Raw genomic sequence first — 17,278 nt, forward strand, 5'->3', positions numbered from 1 at the left:
TGTATCCAATACACTGTTATATGATATAATCAATTTAACGTGTAAATGTATTATTAGATATTATATTTATATTAGTAAGATATAATATTAATAATATTCACTCATATTATGACACATTAGATTGGTTACATCATGTGACGGTATATGAGTCACACAAAATAATTTCTCGTCATGTGGCATTTGATGCTCATGTGAAAGGTTGTTATAATTATTTGGCTTTTTTACCAAAATACCACCTGAACTATAGGGGGTGTGCTCTCATATCACCCAAAATTTTTTTCTTGCCAATTTACCAACTGAAATTATTAATATGTGCTAATTTGCCACCTACATTCATTTTTCTGTTAAATCATCAAAAAATTTTCCAAACTTCCCATTTTGTCCTTTAATACAATAAAAAATATTATTATTTTTAAAAAAATTTAAAAAAATATAATTATAAAAAAACTTAAAAACTAAAAAATAGAAAATGGAAATACCCTTTTTTTTAGGGGGTTTACTTAGATTTTTTTTTAATATTTAAAATGCTTTTTTTATATAAATTGATGAAAATATTCTTGAAATAAACAGAAAATTTAACTAAAGTGACGGTAGGTGATAGATTGGTCAATATGTGAAAATTCAGGTGGTAAATTAACAAAAAAAAAAAAAGTTTGGATAGTATTTAAGCACACCCTTTATAATTCAGGTGCTATTTGAGTAAAAAAGCCTAATTATTTTGTTAGGCAAAGAAAAACTAGAATCTCAGTTCATAATTTTAATTCTAACAACCGTACGCTTATAATTTATTAATTATTAAGATGGAGTCCAAAATAACATTTTTGTAGTTTACTTACAAAATGGCCACATGTTAGTCGCGTGTAAGGGTTTTATTGTCAGTGCACTCCACATCATGAAATATCTCGTGTATTCATATAATTGACTTCTATATTGTTGTATGCCTAGTGTATTTTCCACCAAACCTCCGCAGTCTATTTGCAGAGTCCTAAATGTGAAAGATAAGACTATGATTACGTGGTACCCATGGGCATACACTTTCTTAGAATTTAAGAGAGATCATTTATATCGGCCAAAAAAAGAAAAAAGAGAGAGATCAATTATGATTTTATGAGCAAGCTTTTATAGTTGAAAAAATTATTTCGATCATCATTGTAATATCATGTGGTCATGTGATATACTAATGTAGTACATGTTATCAATTTATTCAAATTATAATACATATATAATTATTAATATTTTAAATTTTAAATTTTAAATAATACTCTTAAAATATACATATATTATTATTTAATAAATTAGTAACGTTACGGCAATATGTCATATAGTATTAAAATCACATACAATAATTATATTATATTATATAAAGTTTAACAACTCTCCACTTCAAACCAAAAAAATAAAAAATAAAAAATAAAAGACAACTCTCCACTAATTATCAATAGGGGTGGAAGGAATTGGCAGAATTCTTTTAGGTCCGAGGGACGGAGTCATGTCACAGATGCAAGCTAGACTTTGAAGCAAAAAATCCACGATTTAAATTAGTTGACTTCTATATTGTATCAAAGTAGATAATCCAATTGTTACCTCTAACGTTGGACCACACATGACTCAAGTCCACAGTACATAAGGAATTGTGTGTGTTCATAGTATAAAATCCCATATTAAAAATTCTAAGCCTTGTGTCCACCAGTTTTGGTCTGTATCCTAAAGACAATTAAACAAGAAAACTAACCAATAAATTCACGCCCCAAAACTAGTAGACTTATCCATTCTTCATCATTTTCGATTTTTCTCAAACGTGAGAAGTTCGGCAGTTTGGTACCTTGCAAAATAACCTCCAAGCATGCCATCAGAGATATATTCTTCATTTATTTTGTTGTTACTTTATGTTTCTTTTGGTGTCCTTTTGTGGCCATCAAAAAGACAGGAATAGCCTATTTGAGATTGTAATTGGACAACCAAAATTTGCTGTAGATGACAATTCTAGATCACTAGCAATAGATTTGGTGTTTAATAATAAAAACAAAAGTTATAGTGCCTCATAATTCTGGATCACTCACTATATTTTTGAAAAGCAGCTATCCACATGCTTTTCAAAATTGTTGTGAATAAAAGTACCGAGTCCTATTAATAAAAGTTTTGAGTGGCCTAATATATTCTCAATTTTTATTCAAAATGACAGAAGGTTATCTCTCATTTTAGACACTTTCAGCATTTTGTCCATTTTAGTTTTTATACACTGCCAAAACAGTTTTACATTAAAATTTACCAAAAATCTTAATACTGTTTTCTGTACTCACAGCACTTTTGAAAAAAATGTTTATTAAACACTTAACTGTTTTACTTTATAGTTGATTTTACTTTACAACTGTTTTTTTTTTGTCTCATAGCAATACCAAACTAAGTAGTCTAACAATATTTAACAGAGAATATTGTTAAAATGGAGAAAGTTGTTGTTTCCCTCTAACAAAGTTCTTGGAAAATTCTCATATGAAAATGTTCTTGGAAATTACACTCTTTAAACTTTCTTTGGAGACTTGAATAAGAACTTTTTCTTGGAAATTTCATTCAAACTACTTTTTCTTGTGGAAATAAGATCATATATTCGTCATAATATTTTCGAGTAGACTTATAATTTAATCAAATGCATTATTATTTTATGCATATTTCTATCAACTGCATGCATGCAACTAGTGGATGATAACAATATAACTTTCGTACATGACTTCTAGTGTGGACAAGCCGTTTGCTATCTCTTATTTTCAGTCAGACAAATTCAAGTAACGTGGGCTCGTTTTAATCATAATAATATCTTTTAATTTTTAATATAATAAGATCGAACATAATTATTCTTAACTTAATTTACTAGGATTTGTGAGCTCAAGGCATGCATATATTCTAAAATCTTCAAAATATAAAATACATGTTAGTGCCACAACAACCAAATTTATTGTTTGACATTTATGTTATAATTAAGAAAGGTATCATATTTAGGAGCACTCACCCTCACAAGACTACAAAACTACACCAGTGATGGATCAGTGAAAAGAGATGCGGAAGGCGAAGTGGAGAAGTCAAGCAGCCCATGGATGTTGATGTGGCCTCATGGGTCATGGCTGGTGTGAAAACCCATTAGTTTACTGTCCACATGCACGAGAAATTTTAAAAACGAAAAAAGAAAAAAAGAAAAAGAAAAAGAAAAGTAAAAGAAGGTCAATAATTTAATTTCTTGTTCAAACTTAACTAACAAGTCTTTGGAAAAATATATACAAGTTAGCAATAAGCAATTTCCATATTAACTTCCACACAAGCATCACGCAGCATCCAGCAAACATCATTTCCACTCCTTACGCCACCCACCCACATGGACCCTTCTTACCACACATCTCCCCTATAAAATCCCCCCTTACTCCCTCTCACTCTCACTTTAATTTCTCACATACAAACTCTCTCTCTCTCTCTCTCTCTCTCTCTCTCTCTCTCTCTCTCTCTCTCTCTCTCTCTCTCTCTCTCTCTCTCTCTCCTAGGTAGCTAAATAGAAATTACAGCTATTTTAACCCAATTAGCAGCTTAATTAGCTATAAAAATGAGCCTTGGAGCAATGAATATGCTTCCCAAGTGTGATGCAAACTATGCTGCTCTCACCCCCACAAGTTTCCTTAAGAGAGCTGCTGCCTTCTATTCTAACCGCACCTCAGTCATCTACGAAGGCACTCGTTTCACATGGCGCCAAACCTACGACCGCTGCTGTCGTCTCGCTTCCTCTCTTCATTCCCTCAACATTGTCAAACACGATGTTGTAAGTATCTTCATCTTTTAATTTTTTTCGCTAATTTTTAACCTACATGGGTTAATCTACTGTCAAACTGTAAATCTGAATCACTCATTTAGTCACAATATATATAACATAACATGTGATACATGTTGTGTTGTGCGCGGTTAATACTAGATATGTTATGTTGTTCCATATTTTTTTTTTCACATTTGTATTCTATTTGATGTATCATTACTTTACTGGAAGTGTATTTTTTTTTTAAGTTTTATTTTTTAATTTTTAGTGTCCAATATATGAATGCCATGTAAGATGGTATGAAATTGTGGTATAAAAATGTGGTAAATGTAGCGTACTAGATATGGTTACTTAATTTGGTTTACTTAACTTGCTGCGCGCAGGTATCAGTGTTGGCTCCTAATGTTCCAGCAATGTACGAGATGCATTTTGCAGTCCCCATGGCTGGGGCCGTGCTCAACACCATCAACACCCGCCTTGACGCGAAGAACGTCGCCTCCATTCTCCGACACTCGGGAGCCAAAGTTTTCTTCGTCGACTACCAATACGTCCCCCTGGCGCGTGAGGCCCTCAGGAACCTCATGACCGGTACTGCAGAGCCATCCATGCCACTGGTCATCGTGATCGACGACATCGACTCGCCCACCGGCATTCGGTTGGGCGAGTTGGAGTACGAGCAACTGGTCCACAAGGGTAATTCCAGGTTCGTCCCCGTGGAACCCTACAACGAATGGGATTCAATTGCCTTGAATTACACCTCCGGAACGACGTCGGAACCGAAGGGCGTAGTTTACAGCCACAGAGGAGCCTACTTGAGCACTTTAAGCTTAATCCTCGGATGGGAAATGGGGAGTGAGCCTGTGTACTTGTGGACACTCCCAATGTTCCACTGCAACGGCTGGACCTTCACCTGGGGAGTCGCGGCACGCGGCGGGACCAACGTCTGCCTCCGCAACACCACCGCGTACGACATCTACCGCAGCATCCACCGCCACAAGGTGACCCACATGTGCTGCGCGCCCATCGTCTTCAACATCCTCCTGGAAGCCAAACCCCACGAACGGTACCAGATCTCCTCGCCCGTCCAAATACTTACCGGCGGCGCTCCGCCGCCAGCTCCGCTGCTCGAAAAAATCGAGCCTCTAGGATTCAATGTGACTCATGCCTACGGCCTGACGGAGGCAACTGGGCCAGCGCTGGTCTGCGAGTGGCAGGCCAAGTGGAACCAGTTGGCTCAGGGCGAGCAGGCAAAGCTCAAGGCAAGGCAAGGGATAAGCATTTTAACCCTGGCGGATGTGGACGTGAAGAATTTGGAGACAATGGAGAGTGTCCCCCATGATGGGAAGAGCATGGGGGAGATTGTGCTGCGTGGGAGTAGTATCATGAAAGGGTACTTCAAGGACCCCAAGGCCACCGCCAAGGCCTTCAAGAACGGGTGGTTCTTGACGGGCGACGTCGGGGTGATACACCCCGACGGCTATTTTGAGATTAAGGACAGATCGAAAGATGTGATCATATCAGGAGGAGAGAACATAAGCAGTGTGGAATTGGAGAGTGTGCTTTACAGACACCCCAAGGTCTTAGAAGCCGCGGTGGTGGCAATGCCTCACCCACGCTGGGGGGAGACTCCCTGCGCTTTCGTTGCGCTCAGAACCAGTAATTCGGGAAACGACGTCGTAACCGAGGCCGAAATCATTGCCTTCTGTCGTAAGAATTTGCCCCACTTTATGGTTCCCAAGAAGGTGGAGTTCGTGCCCGAGCTGCCTAAGACATCCACGGGCAAGATTCAGAAGTTCCAGTTGAGGGCGAGGGCAATGGCCATCCGCGACGTCGTTTCGGAATCGGAATCTCGCCCTTCTCCGTCTCCTCCTCCTCAGTACAACGAGCAAGTTCTTGCTTTGTCCCGTCTTTGATTTTTTTTATTTATTTAAATAATTTGTGTGTTTTTCAAGGATAATTATGAAATAAAAAATGTGTATACAGTATATTTAATATGACAAGGACCTGGAGATTGTCATCTCATTTAATTACAACTTGTTATTGGAAAAATTTTAAAGTAAGTTACGACTTTTTTGTTTTCTTTTATATTCAGACGACTTGTTTTATTTTCTTTTAGTAATCAACACTTGCTCTCTTTTGCTGGTCGTCTGAATCTTTATTAGAACTTTTGCCTTTTTTTTTTTTTTTGGTCCGAATAAAACTTGCTTTTTGAATAAATAAAAATATAGAGATGATAGATAGTCATTTTATATGGTATAACCTCAGACCTATCACTTCAAGTCGTCATCATGTTTAAGTGGCAACACCAGAAACAAATAATTATACACCCTTCCAGCCTTTCCTGCTTCTTCTTTTTTTGGTAAATTTATAAGTACCTTCTCTCCATTTGGCAAGATGGTGCTTAATTAATTATGCATGGAAAGAGTTTACAACTTGCAAGCCATGTGTCTAATATTTTATAATTGTCAAAAACAACCCATGTGTTAATTAATGACACTAACGTGAATAAGATGTGATAATTCCTCATCCACAACTCCACAAAATACTTACTCTTTAATTTAATTATGTTGCGTGTAAGATAAACCTTTATTACATTAAACTTGTACTGTGAGTAAATAAAGAGCAAATTACAAATTACAACTTACATCTTATTCTTTCAATTTTCTAATTTAATCCTTAAGATTTTAATTTTTTTTCCAATTTAACACTGTCGTTTATCTGATTGACAATCAGACGTTAAATGCTAACGTGTTATAGCGCGGGGCTATGACACATTATCATTTAATGTCAAACTTAACGGTTAAACAAACGACAATGCCAAATAGTATCAAAGTTAAAACCTTGAGTATTAAATTGAAAAAATTGAAAGAATATGGTGCAAGTTGTGATCCCTAAACCTTAGGGGTGTAATTTATAATTTGCTCATAAAGGAAACTAACCTCTCAATATTAGCTCCCGTAATTCAAGAGACTTATTTTATCCCACATACGTTGACAATTTTTTTACAATGAGTGTCTCTAAAGATATTAATTTACAATAACATTAACAATAGAAATACAATTCTTTTTCACAACTTAGGTCACTTCCCTATAATAATGTACATAGTGATTATCAAAAATAAAATGTACTGAGTTCCTCAACTAATATTACACAGTAAGTTATTCAAAGCATAACGGATCTTGTATTAAAGTTTTAATTTTTGCTTTCTTTTAGTCCTCCAAATTCATCAAAGCTCTACTTGTTTTCATTTTCATTTGGCTCATCTTAAGTTTTAGTGCCAGGAAGGGAGCCAAATCCTTTGAAGCATCAAAACAACAAATTTCACTAGAATTTTGGACACAAAATCCACTATGGTCTCTAAATCTCAAAGTAAAGAAAATTCGTGTCGATATTTGAAGGTAAATTGAAGCTTATATTTTTCATGATAAATCCATTTTCTTCAAAACATAGGAAGTTTTAAGAGGAAAATATTATGATGTCACAACCAAACGAGACCAGAATATGATGCTTATTTGAATACCAATAATTTTTTTTTAATCTGAGAAAAGGGAGATTTGAAATTGGAACCTCTTCCAATATTGAGAAGAAAAATCTCATTAGAGCAATTTTAAGCACACCCTATTTTGTTGATACCTGTTTCAACCGAGATGAACTACACGTCGTTGAAATGGAATAACAAGGCCTTGATGACATCTAGGTCATTGTTAGCATGGATTTAGGCAGAGAATGCTCAAAAGACTAAAAGATATTTCTATAGGGCCAAAGGGGCTAGTGGACGGAATGAGGACTAAGCATGGGCTCGAGACCCAAAGCACCAAGACCAAAGCATGGGGTTTGGCTACAGTAAGGCCAAGGGCACAGTAGACTTGGTGACTAAGAGGTAAGGGGCTAGGTATACCCTCGGTATTGACATATATAGGTTGTGGCTCATGAATAAGCATGGGCTTAACGCTAGGTCATGGGTATGAGCCTAAGTAACAACTTCAATACCATAGGGAGATGACTCATTGGTTGAGGCTCATAGGAATGACCCCTTGGGTATGAACTTTCCAGGTATGATCCCACTGTGGTACGAGGTCTAAGTATGACCTCAATACTCAAAGGTATGATCGAGGCTAGGTATAGCCTTGGTACTAAGCAGGTATGAGGCTAGGCATAGACTCGGTACTAAGAGGGTATGAGGCTAGGAATAGCCTCAATACTAAGAAGCTATGAGGCTAGGCATAGCCTCGGTACTAAGAAGTACAAGGCTAAGCATGGCCTCAGTACTAACAAGGTGCAAGGCCTTAACATAGCCTTAGTACATCAGAGTGCAGGACCTAAGGTTTGGGCTCCATGTCATATCTATGGAGCTACCCTTGACATGGGACCATACTTTGTCATAAGGGAGCCTTAGATATGCACACCCAGGGGACGCCTCGAAGGGTAGGTAATTTGGAGGTGACTTGCTACCAACGTAGGGTCATGCCTTGGGACCTCAGGAAGAGGGGACTTAAGAGGTAAGATCCATGAGTAGCTAGGAAATAGTGGACGAGCTTATCAATTGGAAGGTTCGGCCGGCTCAACGACCCGTTTATTATGGGGCGTAAACTAGCCTAATTTGCAAGAGGCGACGACATGTGGCATTGTGTGATTAGTCATCTTGTTCCCTAGTTCGATAAGGAAACCCTTGACGTTGAACATTATAAATAAGAGATGTTATTCACCAGGTACATAGACGAAAACATTACTCTTAATACTACTCTAAGATAGTTGTCGTTATTGACTAGAGCGTCGGAGGGTCCTTGGTCGATACCACACCAGTACTCGTTACACTTAGTGTTTGAATTGGTGGTTAGGGTAGGAAGAGAGTGACATGTAGGTTTACGTGGACCTTTGAGTGGAGGTCAGAAGTCATTGTTGATTATGTGAAGAAATTTACGCATCAACATTTGGCGTCGTTTATGGGAATGAGGTTTAATTCTTACCTAGGCCTAGTCGTTAGAGAATGACATGTCACAGATGAGGTCATGCCTTAAACCCTACCTCGGGCATCGGATTTCACCTTGGAGGCTATACCATGCCTCGAGAGTCTTTTCCTACCTTGGAGGTCTAGCCTCACCTTGGAAGGCAAGTATCACCTTGGAGGGCCGACCTCATTTAAGATATCTGACTCTAGCCAAGAGGTCCAACTCGCCTTGGAGGGTCGACTTTACCTTGGAAAGTCTTACCTTGCCTCAGATGTTAGATTTCGGCTTGGAGGCAATACATTGCCTCAAGAGTCTTTTTCTACCTTTGAAGTTTGACCTTGGCTCAAACGTCGAACCTCACTGTAGGTGTTAGACCTGACCTTTGCCCATTTGTGCTCGTACCGATCCTTAAACAAGCTTTTTTTTTTTTTTTCTTTTCATTTTTAGGGGGAGATAACTAATCTTATGATATTTTTTCTTTCTTATAATTATATATTAACATATTTTTGCATGAAAACATTGACTTCCCTTATTGAAATTAAAGTTCTCTTAAAATAAAATAAAAAACAATGTTAAACGAGTTGTGTCTAATTCGAGCCCATTTCATGTTCATGGTGGTGCCGTGCTTCATCCGTGTCATGCTCGTTCCTGATGGGCTAAAAAAGGTCATTTAGATATAGCCCCATTTGTCATTAGATTATTATATTTAACCCAAGGGTTTTTGTCTTTTGATTTAGACCCACTTTTTATTTGTATATGTCCATTTTGCCCTTTTCATAAATGATGGAAATAAATTAAATATCCCTAATTTTAGGCATTTATTACTCCTAATTTCGAATTTTTTTGATTACTGTAAATTTATGACATACCTGCATTAAATTCAAATACAGAGTCACAATGTAACAAAAGACACCAAAAAACAAGCATATCTCACTACCTAATCTATAGGTAATAAAGCCTTTTATCTCTGTATACAAACTCACCCAACTTCCCATCTTAACCCATTACTGTAGTTTCCAACCTCTGTGTAAGGTATATAAACTGACAAAAAAGTCAAAATAACATTTCAACTCAGCATCTAAAGAACATCACCTAATTAACACTCTAAATAACAATTAAAATCTATAATCAATCCATAAATAATTCAACCTCCTCACGAGGTGTATAATCCAAACGTAACCCCCACCCAAAATGTTACCTCCCAATATAAAATGTATACAAACTCAAAAGTACAAACCAAAAGTATCATCACCTCTAACTTAGGTTAAAAAAAAATAGAAGAACAAGAGACCTCTAGATCAGGTGTAAAAAAAAAAAAATCGAAGAACATACATGAGGTGTAATATACGTACCCAATCATTTTTAAACAACTTTGATAATAGATTTAAAGACTAGAAATAAGAACAAGAAGGAGGAAGAAGAAGAAATAATAAGAAGAATAATGAAGATGAAGAGAAATAAGAAGAATAATGAAGATGAAGAAGAAGGAGAAATTTATTTACCTTGCTCTTAGAAGTTTCGGAGAAGATATACAATCATTTAGTTGCATATGCCTTTGAAAAATGGTGATCATAACCATAATGGAAGAACTTTTAAAATTAAAAATTAAAAACTAAATTGGAAAGAATTTGGATTGTCATAATCATAATTGTTTGACAATTGGTCAAAATATGATATTTATTAATTCAAGATTAAAATTTACAATTTCAAAACAAGGACAATATGAGGATGCTAATTATTAGAGTTGACTCAACAAAATCTTTAAAAAGAAAGTAATTCAAACATGGCATTAATCAAAATGGGTTTAGATTGAAAATGAAAAACTCTTGGGTTTTACCCAAAAGCATATATGACATTTGAGTTTTTATTTAAAAATCTCTAAAACTTCCACCCACCTATTTGAGGCATTTTTACTAACACTTTGCCTCCGAATCTTAAGGAACAAACTATAAACTATGAGGTCAAGAATCTATATGTAGGGGAAGATATGTAAGTTCATAGAGTCAATTTGACCTCGTTTGCCCCTTCATAGATCCCCCAATGGGTAAGACATGTTTCGTTGTTTGTGTTATTCGTTTAGTTGATGCTAGTTTTGGTATCTAAGGTTGTTTGGAAGTGACATGTCGCTTTTGGTGTTTAATGAAATGATGAATTTTCCTGGCCAAAGAAAAAGATATTTCTTCCTACCACAAGAATGGCTCAAATTACTTTTTAGGGAGAGGTGGTATAGCCCAACCGATGGAACCTTCCCCTCACCCCGAAGCCTATACAGATTTTTTTTTCTCTCTTATTTTTTGTATTTATATGCAGTGACCCACATTAGACTAACATGACATAAGATGGTTTTAATATCTTTTCTATTAAACTAACATGTCAAAAAAAAAAAAAATTGTCAATTTATTTAGTCAGCCTAGCTAATTCATTTACTTTACTCGTTTATTGATGGGGATCCATCTCTTTGTTTAGAGCTTGATAGGGTTAGTTATCGCTTGTTTATGCCTTGGAGGCTTTCTAGAAAGATCTTTGTCGTTTAATGAGAAAAAATAAACACAAATTCCGTTGCCTGTGACTCTGTGAGATAAATGTTTGTTAAATTAAACTTTTGTTTTTCTTTTTTGGCCAATTATACTTTTAGTAAATTACAAATAAGTCAATAAATAATTTACAAATTACAAAAAGGTCAATACATAATTTGAAAAAATTACATTTTGGTCAATAACCCTCTAGACCCTAGCCCACTACTAATTTTTTTTTTAGTTTATTTTACCTTTTTGCCCCCAACCCATTGTTTTAATTTTGATAATTAAAACGGACACTGCCACACAAATACTGAAACATATTTATAGTATCTGTTTCAGTATATGTGTGACTGTATCTGTTTTAGTATATGTGTGACATTGATACTGAAACAAATACTGTTACACAGATATTGAAACAAACACTGTCACATAGATACTAAAATAGACACTGTCACATATATTGAAATAGACACTGTCACATAGATATTGAAACAAATACTGTCACATAAATACTGAAATAGACACACTTATATATATTGAAACAGACACTGTCACAGTGTCTAATATGTTACATGTTGCTGTAAGTAAAAAAGAGGAGAAATGAAAAAAAAAAAAAAAAAAAAAGTTACACGTTGCTGTATGTAAAAAAGGAGAAATGGAAAAAAAATGTTGTTGACCTTTACTTTGGACATGTGTCAGCTTCTGGTTAGTTGTTGACTTTTTTGTAATTTTTAAAATTAGGATATATTGCTGACATCATCGATGGGTAAGCATTAATTGATCTTTTTGTAATTTATTGAAATTTTCAGACGTTAGTTAATGATGTTAGTGGCAGTGGTTGTAATTTATTGTTTTTCTTATGTCATCTTTTGTAAAATACATAATTTCATTTATTACAAACAGGTCAATGGTGGCTATTTTGGAATTTAGGAAAATGTTCATTGACCTATTTGTAATTTTGAAATGTTTTATTGAGTTATTTGTAATTAGCCCTTAAACTTTTGCTTTGAATAAACAAAAGGGTTTTTTTTTTTTTTTTTTTTTTTTTTTTTTTTTTTTTTAAGTTCATTTCAAAAATAGCTTTCATTACCCAATAGGTGCCGCTATTTGGACCTAATTTTTTTATCTGTAGCTCCAACACACTCTTTACACCCACCTTCAATTTAAAAATTTTAAAAACTTATTAGTACACCCAATTTTTTTTCTTCCAAAAATACCCTTTCTAAAACCCAATAAACAAACTTAACATATTATTGCTCCTTATACCCAACACCCAACGCCAATACCTTACCACCCACTACCCAACACCACTACCCATTGCCCTCTACATCAAAAAATTTATTTTTGGACTACAATAGTTTGAATCCTAGTTGTTTAATGTTGAACTTGAATACAAATTAATGAGAGAGTTTTGAATTTTTTTTTTTTTCAGATTTTGTTCGGCACTGGTTAACTAAACAAGTATAAGGATGTTCGGCAGCAAACAACCGAATGGATAAAAGGATGTTCGGTGGCGCATAATCGAACGGGTAGAAGGATGTTTGATTGGCAACCACTAAACACCTTTTTTTTCTAAATTTTTTAGAGGTGTTCGGTAGTCTATGGCCGAATAGACAACATTATGTTCGGTGCTTTATTGCCGAATGACTCATAACATGTTCGGCTTTAGTGTGACGAACATATTGCAATTTCAGTTTTTGAAAATAAGCACTTAGTCTATTAAAACTCAAATGAATGATGAAAATACTTCATTTAAAGACTTCCAAACCACAATTTAACCATCCATTCATCAATAGTAAACTTGTTGCATCAATATGGAGAGTGTTATAGTGTGTTTGTATCCATGATGTTCTGAATCATCTTTAAAGACCGCGGTCGAAGCTTCCTTGTCAACGTTGGCTGCTCGCTTGCTCAGTTAGAATAGCTTGGCCGCAAACTAGCTTGGTCGCAATCAAGTTTGGCTACAGCTATCAATTAGGTGAGGTTGCAATGCGTATATGGCAGTCCATGTGGCTCATAACCGAAAGAACATTCAACCTATATATTAATTCACTTCTTAACTTGGCCGAAATAAGAGGTCGGCCTAAATTAGAATCCAAAGTCCATATATTTTATGACTTTACTTGACCATCAGGCTACAACCTAAATTTAGTGAAGGCCTGAGTTTTAGAACTCGGCCTAAATTAGAATCAAGATAATGATATAAATTATCTCAAAGCCCAATCTTTGGTTTTTCCTGGTCGTCGGGCTACGACCTAAATTTAGTGATGGCTTGAGTAATGAAACTCGGCCCTGAAATCACAACCTAAATACATACTAATCCAGGCCGCACCAGGATTCTGTCATATGATTTCAACCCAAACTCACTCCAGCCGTCGAATTACAGTCTAAAATATATTTTGGCCTGTGTGCAAAATTTTGGTTCAAACAGCTACAAACAATAAAGCACTTTAACACCTTGAACAAAACCCACATACAGAAAACAATGAAGATGAAAATGTAAAGGGAAACTTGAGTGAGTTTTGGCAGCGGATACTAGTAAAATTATCCTCAATTGAAAATAAGGGTATAGTTGGAGTGCTTTTGCTAAAATTTTCCTTATTACAAATTCCAATATTGTCATGCATATTTGAGTTTATTATTTTTCCAAGAACCAAACAGTAAATGATAAAAAATTCATTTTGAAGACCCGTATGATAAATTAACTTAGGTTTTTGAGGTTCTTAAGGCGGGTGCCTCTGTTACATGTCAAGTTTTGGGGTGCGACAACTGAGTGCTTGTTGGTGCTCTTTTGTTTTATTTTATTTTTGTTGCTACTGGATGGTTGAACCCTTGAAACTGTTCAATAGAAACATATAAAATTATAGTGAATGTGATTCCAAATGAGTGTACTTTTGTATTTCATGCTATTTTATTCATTTTTCACATGTATGTTTAATCGAAAAACATAAGACATTTGTATTAATATCATTTTTATACGATTTTAGGGTTGAAACTGTTAAACAATTTTCAACTAGGTTGTATTGAAACGGTTCAACAGTTTTATCAATTAGTACTCAGCCTGCCTGGTCGAGCATTCGACTCATTAAAATAGGTCGGTTTGATATAATCTTCTGTATATGGGTTGTTTTGTGCTTGAGGGCCATGTTTGGGGCTAAAAAGAAAAATCTCTAAACCATATTAGAAAATCCTGAGATTTTGTAATACACAACTCTCATTACAATTCAACCAATGCCAAGACAAGTAAAAAAGCAATTTTCTATAATTTTTTATCCTCCTTTCCCTCTTTTTTTTTTTTTTTTTTTGTTGTTGATAAATCCCATTTTCATCTTTGTTTTTCTTTTTTTTTTCTTTTGTTCGATCCCTTTCACAAGTGATATATAATATTATTCTTTTGGTCGGTTCAGGCCAATTGGTTCGGTTACTAAACCAAACCCACTTCTATACATAACTAAAGCAAATAGAGTGTGCTATGTTGGTCAGGATTTGTTTGGGAGTGCTTTTATAGAAAACGCTTTTACTCAGTAACGCTTTTACTCAGTAATGCTTTCACTAGAAGAGATTTTGTTAGAAAGACATAATTGTTTTTGAAAAAATCCAAGTATTACTTATGAATGTACTTGAAAAAAATCTTCTGAAAGCGCTTCTAAGTGCTTTTATAACTCAAAAACACTTATATTTATTTTTCTCAAACACAATTAAAAATATTTTTCACTATTTAAAGGCACTTTTAAGGATTCTAAAAGCACCCAAACAAGCACAGTTTACCTACGATAACAGCTCAAACCTACGACCGCTGCTGTCGTCTCGCTTCCTCTCTTCATTCCCTCAACATTGTCAAACACGATGTTGTAAGTATCTCCATCTTTTAAGTTTTTCCGCTAATTTTTAACCTACATATATATATATGTGTTAATCTGCTGTCAAACTGTGAATCTGAATCACTCGTTTACTAGCAATATGACATAACATGTGGTACATGTAGTACATGTTATGTTGCGCGCCGTTATTATTAGATATAATAATGCTAGTTGTCCTACATTTTTTTTTTCACATTTGTATCTCATTTGATATGTCATTACTTTACTAGAAGGGTATTTTCTTTTTCTTTTTTAAGTTTTATTTTTTAATTTTTAGTGTCCAATATATAAATGTTATGTAAGATGATATGAAATTGTTGTATAAAAATGTTGTAAGTGTAGCATTACTTTACTAGATATGGTTACTTAATTTGGTTTACTTAACTTGCTGCGCGTAGGTATCAGTGTTGGCTCCTAATGTTCCAGCAATGTACGAGATGCATTTTGCAGTCCCCATGGCTGGGGCCGTGCTCAACACCATCAACACCCGCCTTGACGCGAAGAATGTCGCCTCCATTCTCCGACACTCGGGAGCCAAAGTTTTCTTCGTCGACTACCAATACGTCCCCCTGGCGCGTGAGGCGCTCAGGACCCTCATGACCGGTACTGCAGAGCCATCCATGCCACTGGTCATCGTGATCGACGACATCGACTCGCCCACTGGCATTCGGTTGGGCGAGTTGGAGTACGAGCAACTGGTCCACAAGGGTAATTCCAGGTTCGTCCCCGTGGAACCCGACAACGAATGGGATTCAATTGCCTTGAATTACACCTCCGGAACGACGTCGGAACCGAAGGGCGTAGTTTACAGCCACAGAGGAGCCTACTTGAGCACTTTAAGCTTAATCCTCGGATGGGAAATGGGGAGTGAGCCTGTGTACTTGTGGACACTCCCAATGTTCCACTGCAACGGCTGGACCTTCACCTGGGGAGTCGCGGCACGCGGTGGGACCAACGTCTGCCTCTGCAACACCACCGCGTACGACATTTACCGCAGCATCCACCGCCACAAGGTGACCCACATGTGCTGCGCGCCCATCGTCTTCAACATCCTCCTGGAAGCCAAACCCCACGAACGGTACCAGATCTCCTCGCCCGTCCAAATACTCACCGGCGGCGCTCCGCCGCCAGCTCTGCTGCTCGAAAAAATCGAGCCTCTAGGATTCAATGTGACTCATGCCTACGGCCTGACGGAGGCAACTGGGCCAGCGCTGGTCTGCGAGTGGCAGGCCAAGTGGAACCAGTTGGCTCAGGGCGAGCAGGTAAAGCTCAAGGCAAGGCAAGGGATAAGCATTTTAACCCTGGCGGATGTGGACGTGAAGAATTTGGAGACAATGGAGAGTGTCCCCCATGATGGGAAGAGCATGGGGGAGATTGTGCTGCGTGGGAGTAGTATCATGAAAGGGTACTTCAAGGACCCCAAGGCCACCGCCAAGGCCTTCAAGAACGGATGGTTCTTGACGGGCGACGTCGAAGTGATACACCCCGACGACTATTTTGAGATTAAGGACAGATCGAAAGATGTGATCATATCAGGAGGAGAGAACATAAGCAGTGTGGAATTGGAGAGTGTGCTTTACAGACACCCCAAGGTCTTAGAAGCCGCGGTGGTGGCAATGCCTCACCCACGCTGGGGGGAGACTCCCTGCGCTTTCGTTGCGCTCAGAACCAGTAATTCGGGAAACGACGTCGTAACCGAGGCCGAAATCATTGCCTTATGTCGTAAGAATTTGCCCCAGTTTATGGTTCCCAAGAAGGTGGAGTTCGTGCCCGAGCTGCCCAAGACATCCACGGGCAAGATTCAGAAGTTCTAGTTGAGGGCGAGGGCAATGGCCATCCGCGACGTCGTTTCGGAATCGGAATCTCGCCCTTCTCCGTCTCCTCCTCCTCCTCCTCCTCAGTACAACGACCACGTTCTTGCTTTGTCCCGTCTTTGATTTTTTATTTAAATAATTTGTGTGTTTTTCAAGGATAATTATGAAATAAAAAATGTCTGTACAGTATATTTAATATTACAAGGACCTGGAGATTGTCATCTCATTTAATTACAACTTGTTATTGGAAAAATTTTAAAGTAAGTTACGACTTTTTTGTTTTCTTTTATATTCAGACGACTTGTTTTATTTTCTTTTAGTAATCAACACTTGCTCTCTTTTGCTT

At 36.7% G+C, this 17,278-nt stretch overlaps 1 protein-coding gene and 1 pseudogene across 1 annotated transcript; both read left to right on the plus strand.

Moving 5' to 3' along the window:
- Positions 1-3,501: 3,501 nt before the first annotated feature.
- On the plus strand, positions 3,502-5,718 carry LOC147286034 (trans-cinnamate:CoA ligase, peroxisomal-like). Its single transcript, XM_086240248.1, has 2 exons — positions 3,502-3,799; positions 4,174-5,718. Exons 1-2 carry the CDS (start codon positions 3,587-3,589, stop codon positions 5,701-5,703), a joined length of 1,743 nt encoding a protein of 580 aa, XP_086096374.1. The 5' UTR covers positions 3,502-3,586; the 3' UTR covers positions 5,704-5,718.
- Positions 5,719-7,617: 1,899 nt separating this feature from the next.
- On the plus strand, positions 7,618-16,932 carry LOC147286035 (trans-cinnamate:CoA ligase, peroxisomal pseudogene; annotated as a pseudogene).
- The last annotated feature ends 346 nt before the right edge of the window (positions 16,933-17,278 follow it).

The sequence above is a fragment of the Dryas octopetala genome, chromosome 4 (genome assembly GCF_963921425.1).
Source record: "Dryas octopetala chromosome 4, drDryOcto1.1, whole genome shotgun sequence".
NCBI classification, from domain to species: domain Eukaryota; kingdom Viridiplantae; phylum Streptophyta; class Magnoliopsida; order Rosales; family Rosaceae; genus Dryas; species Dryas octopetala.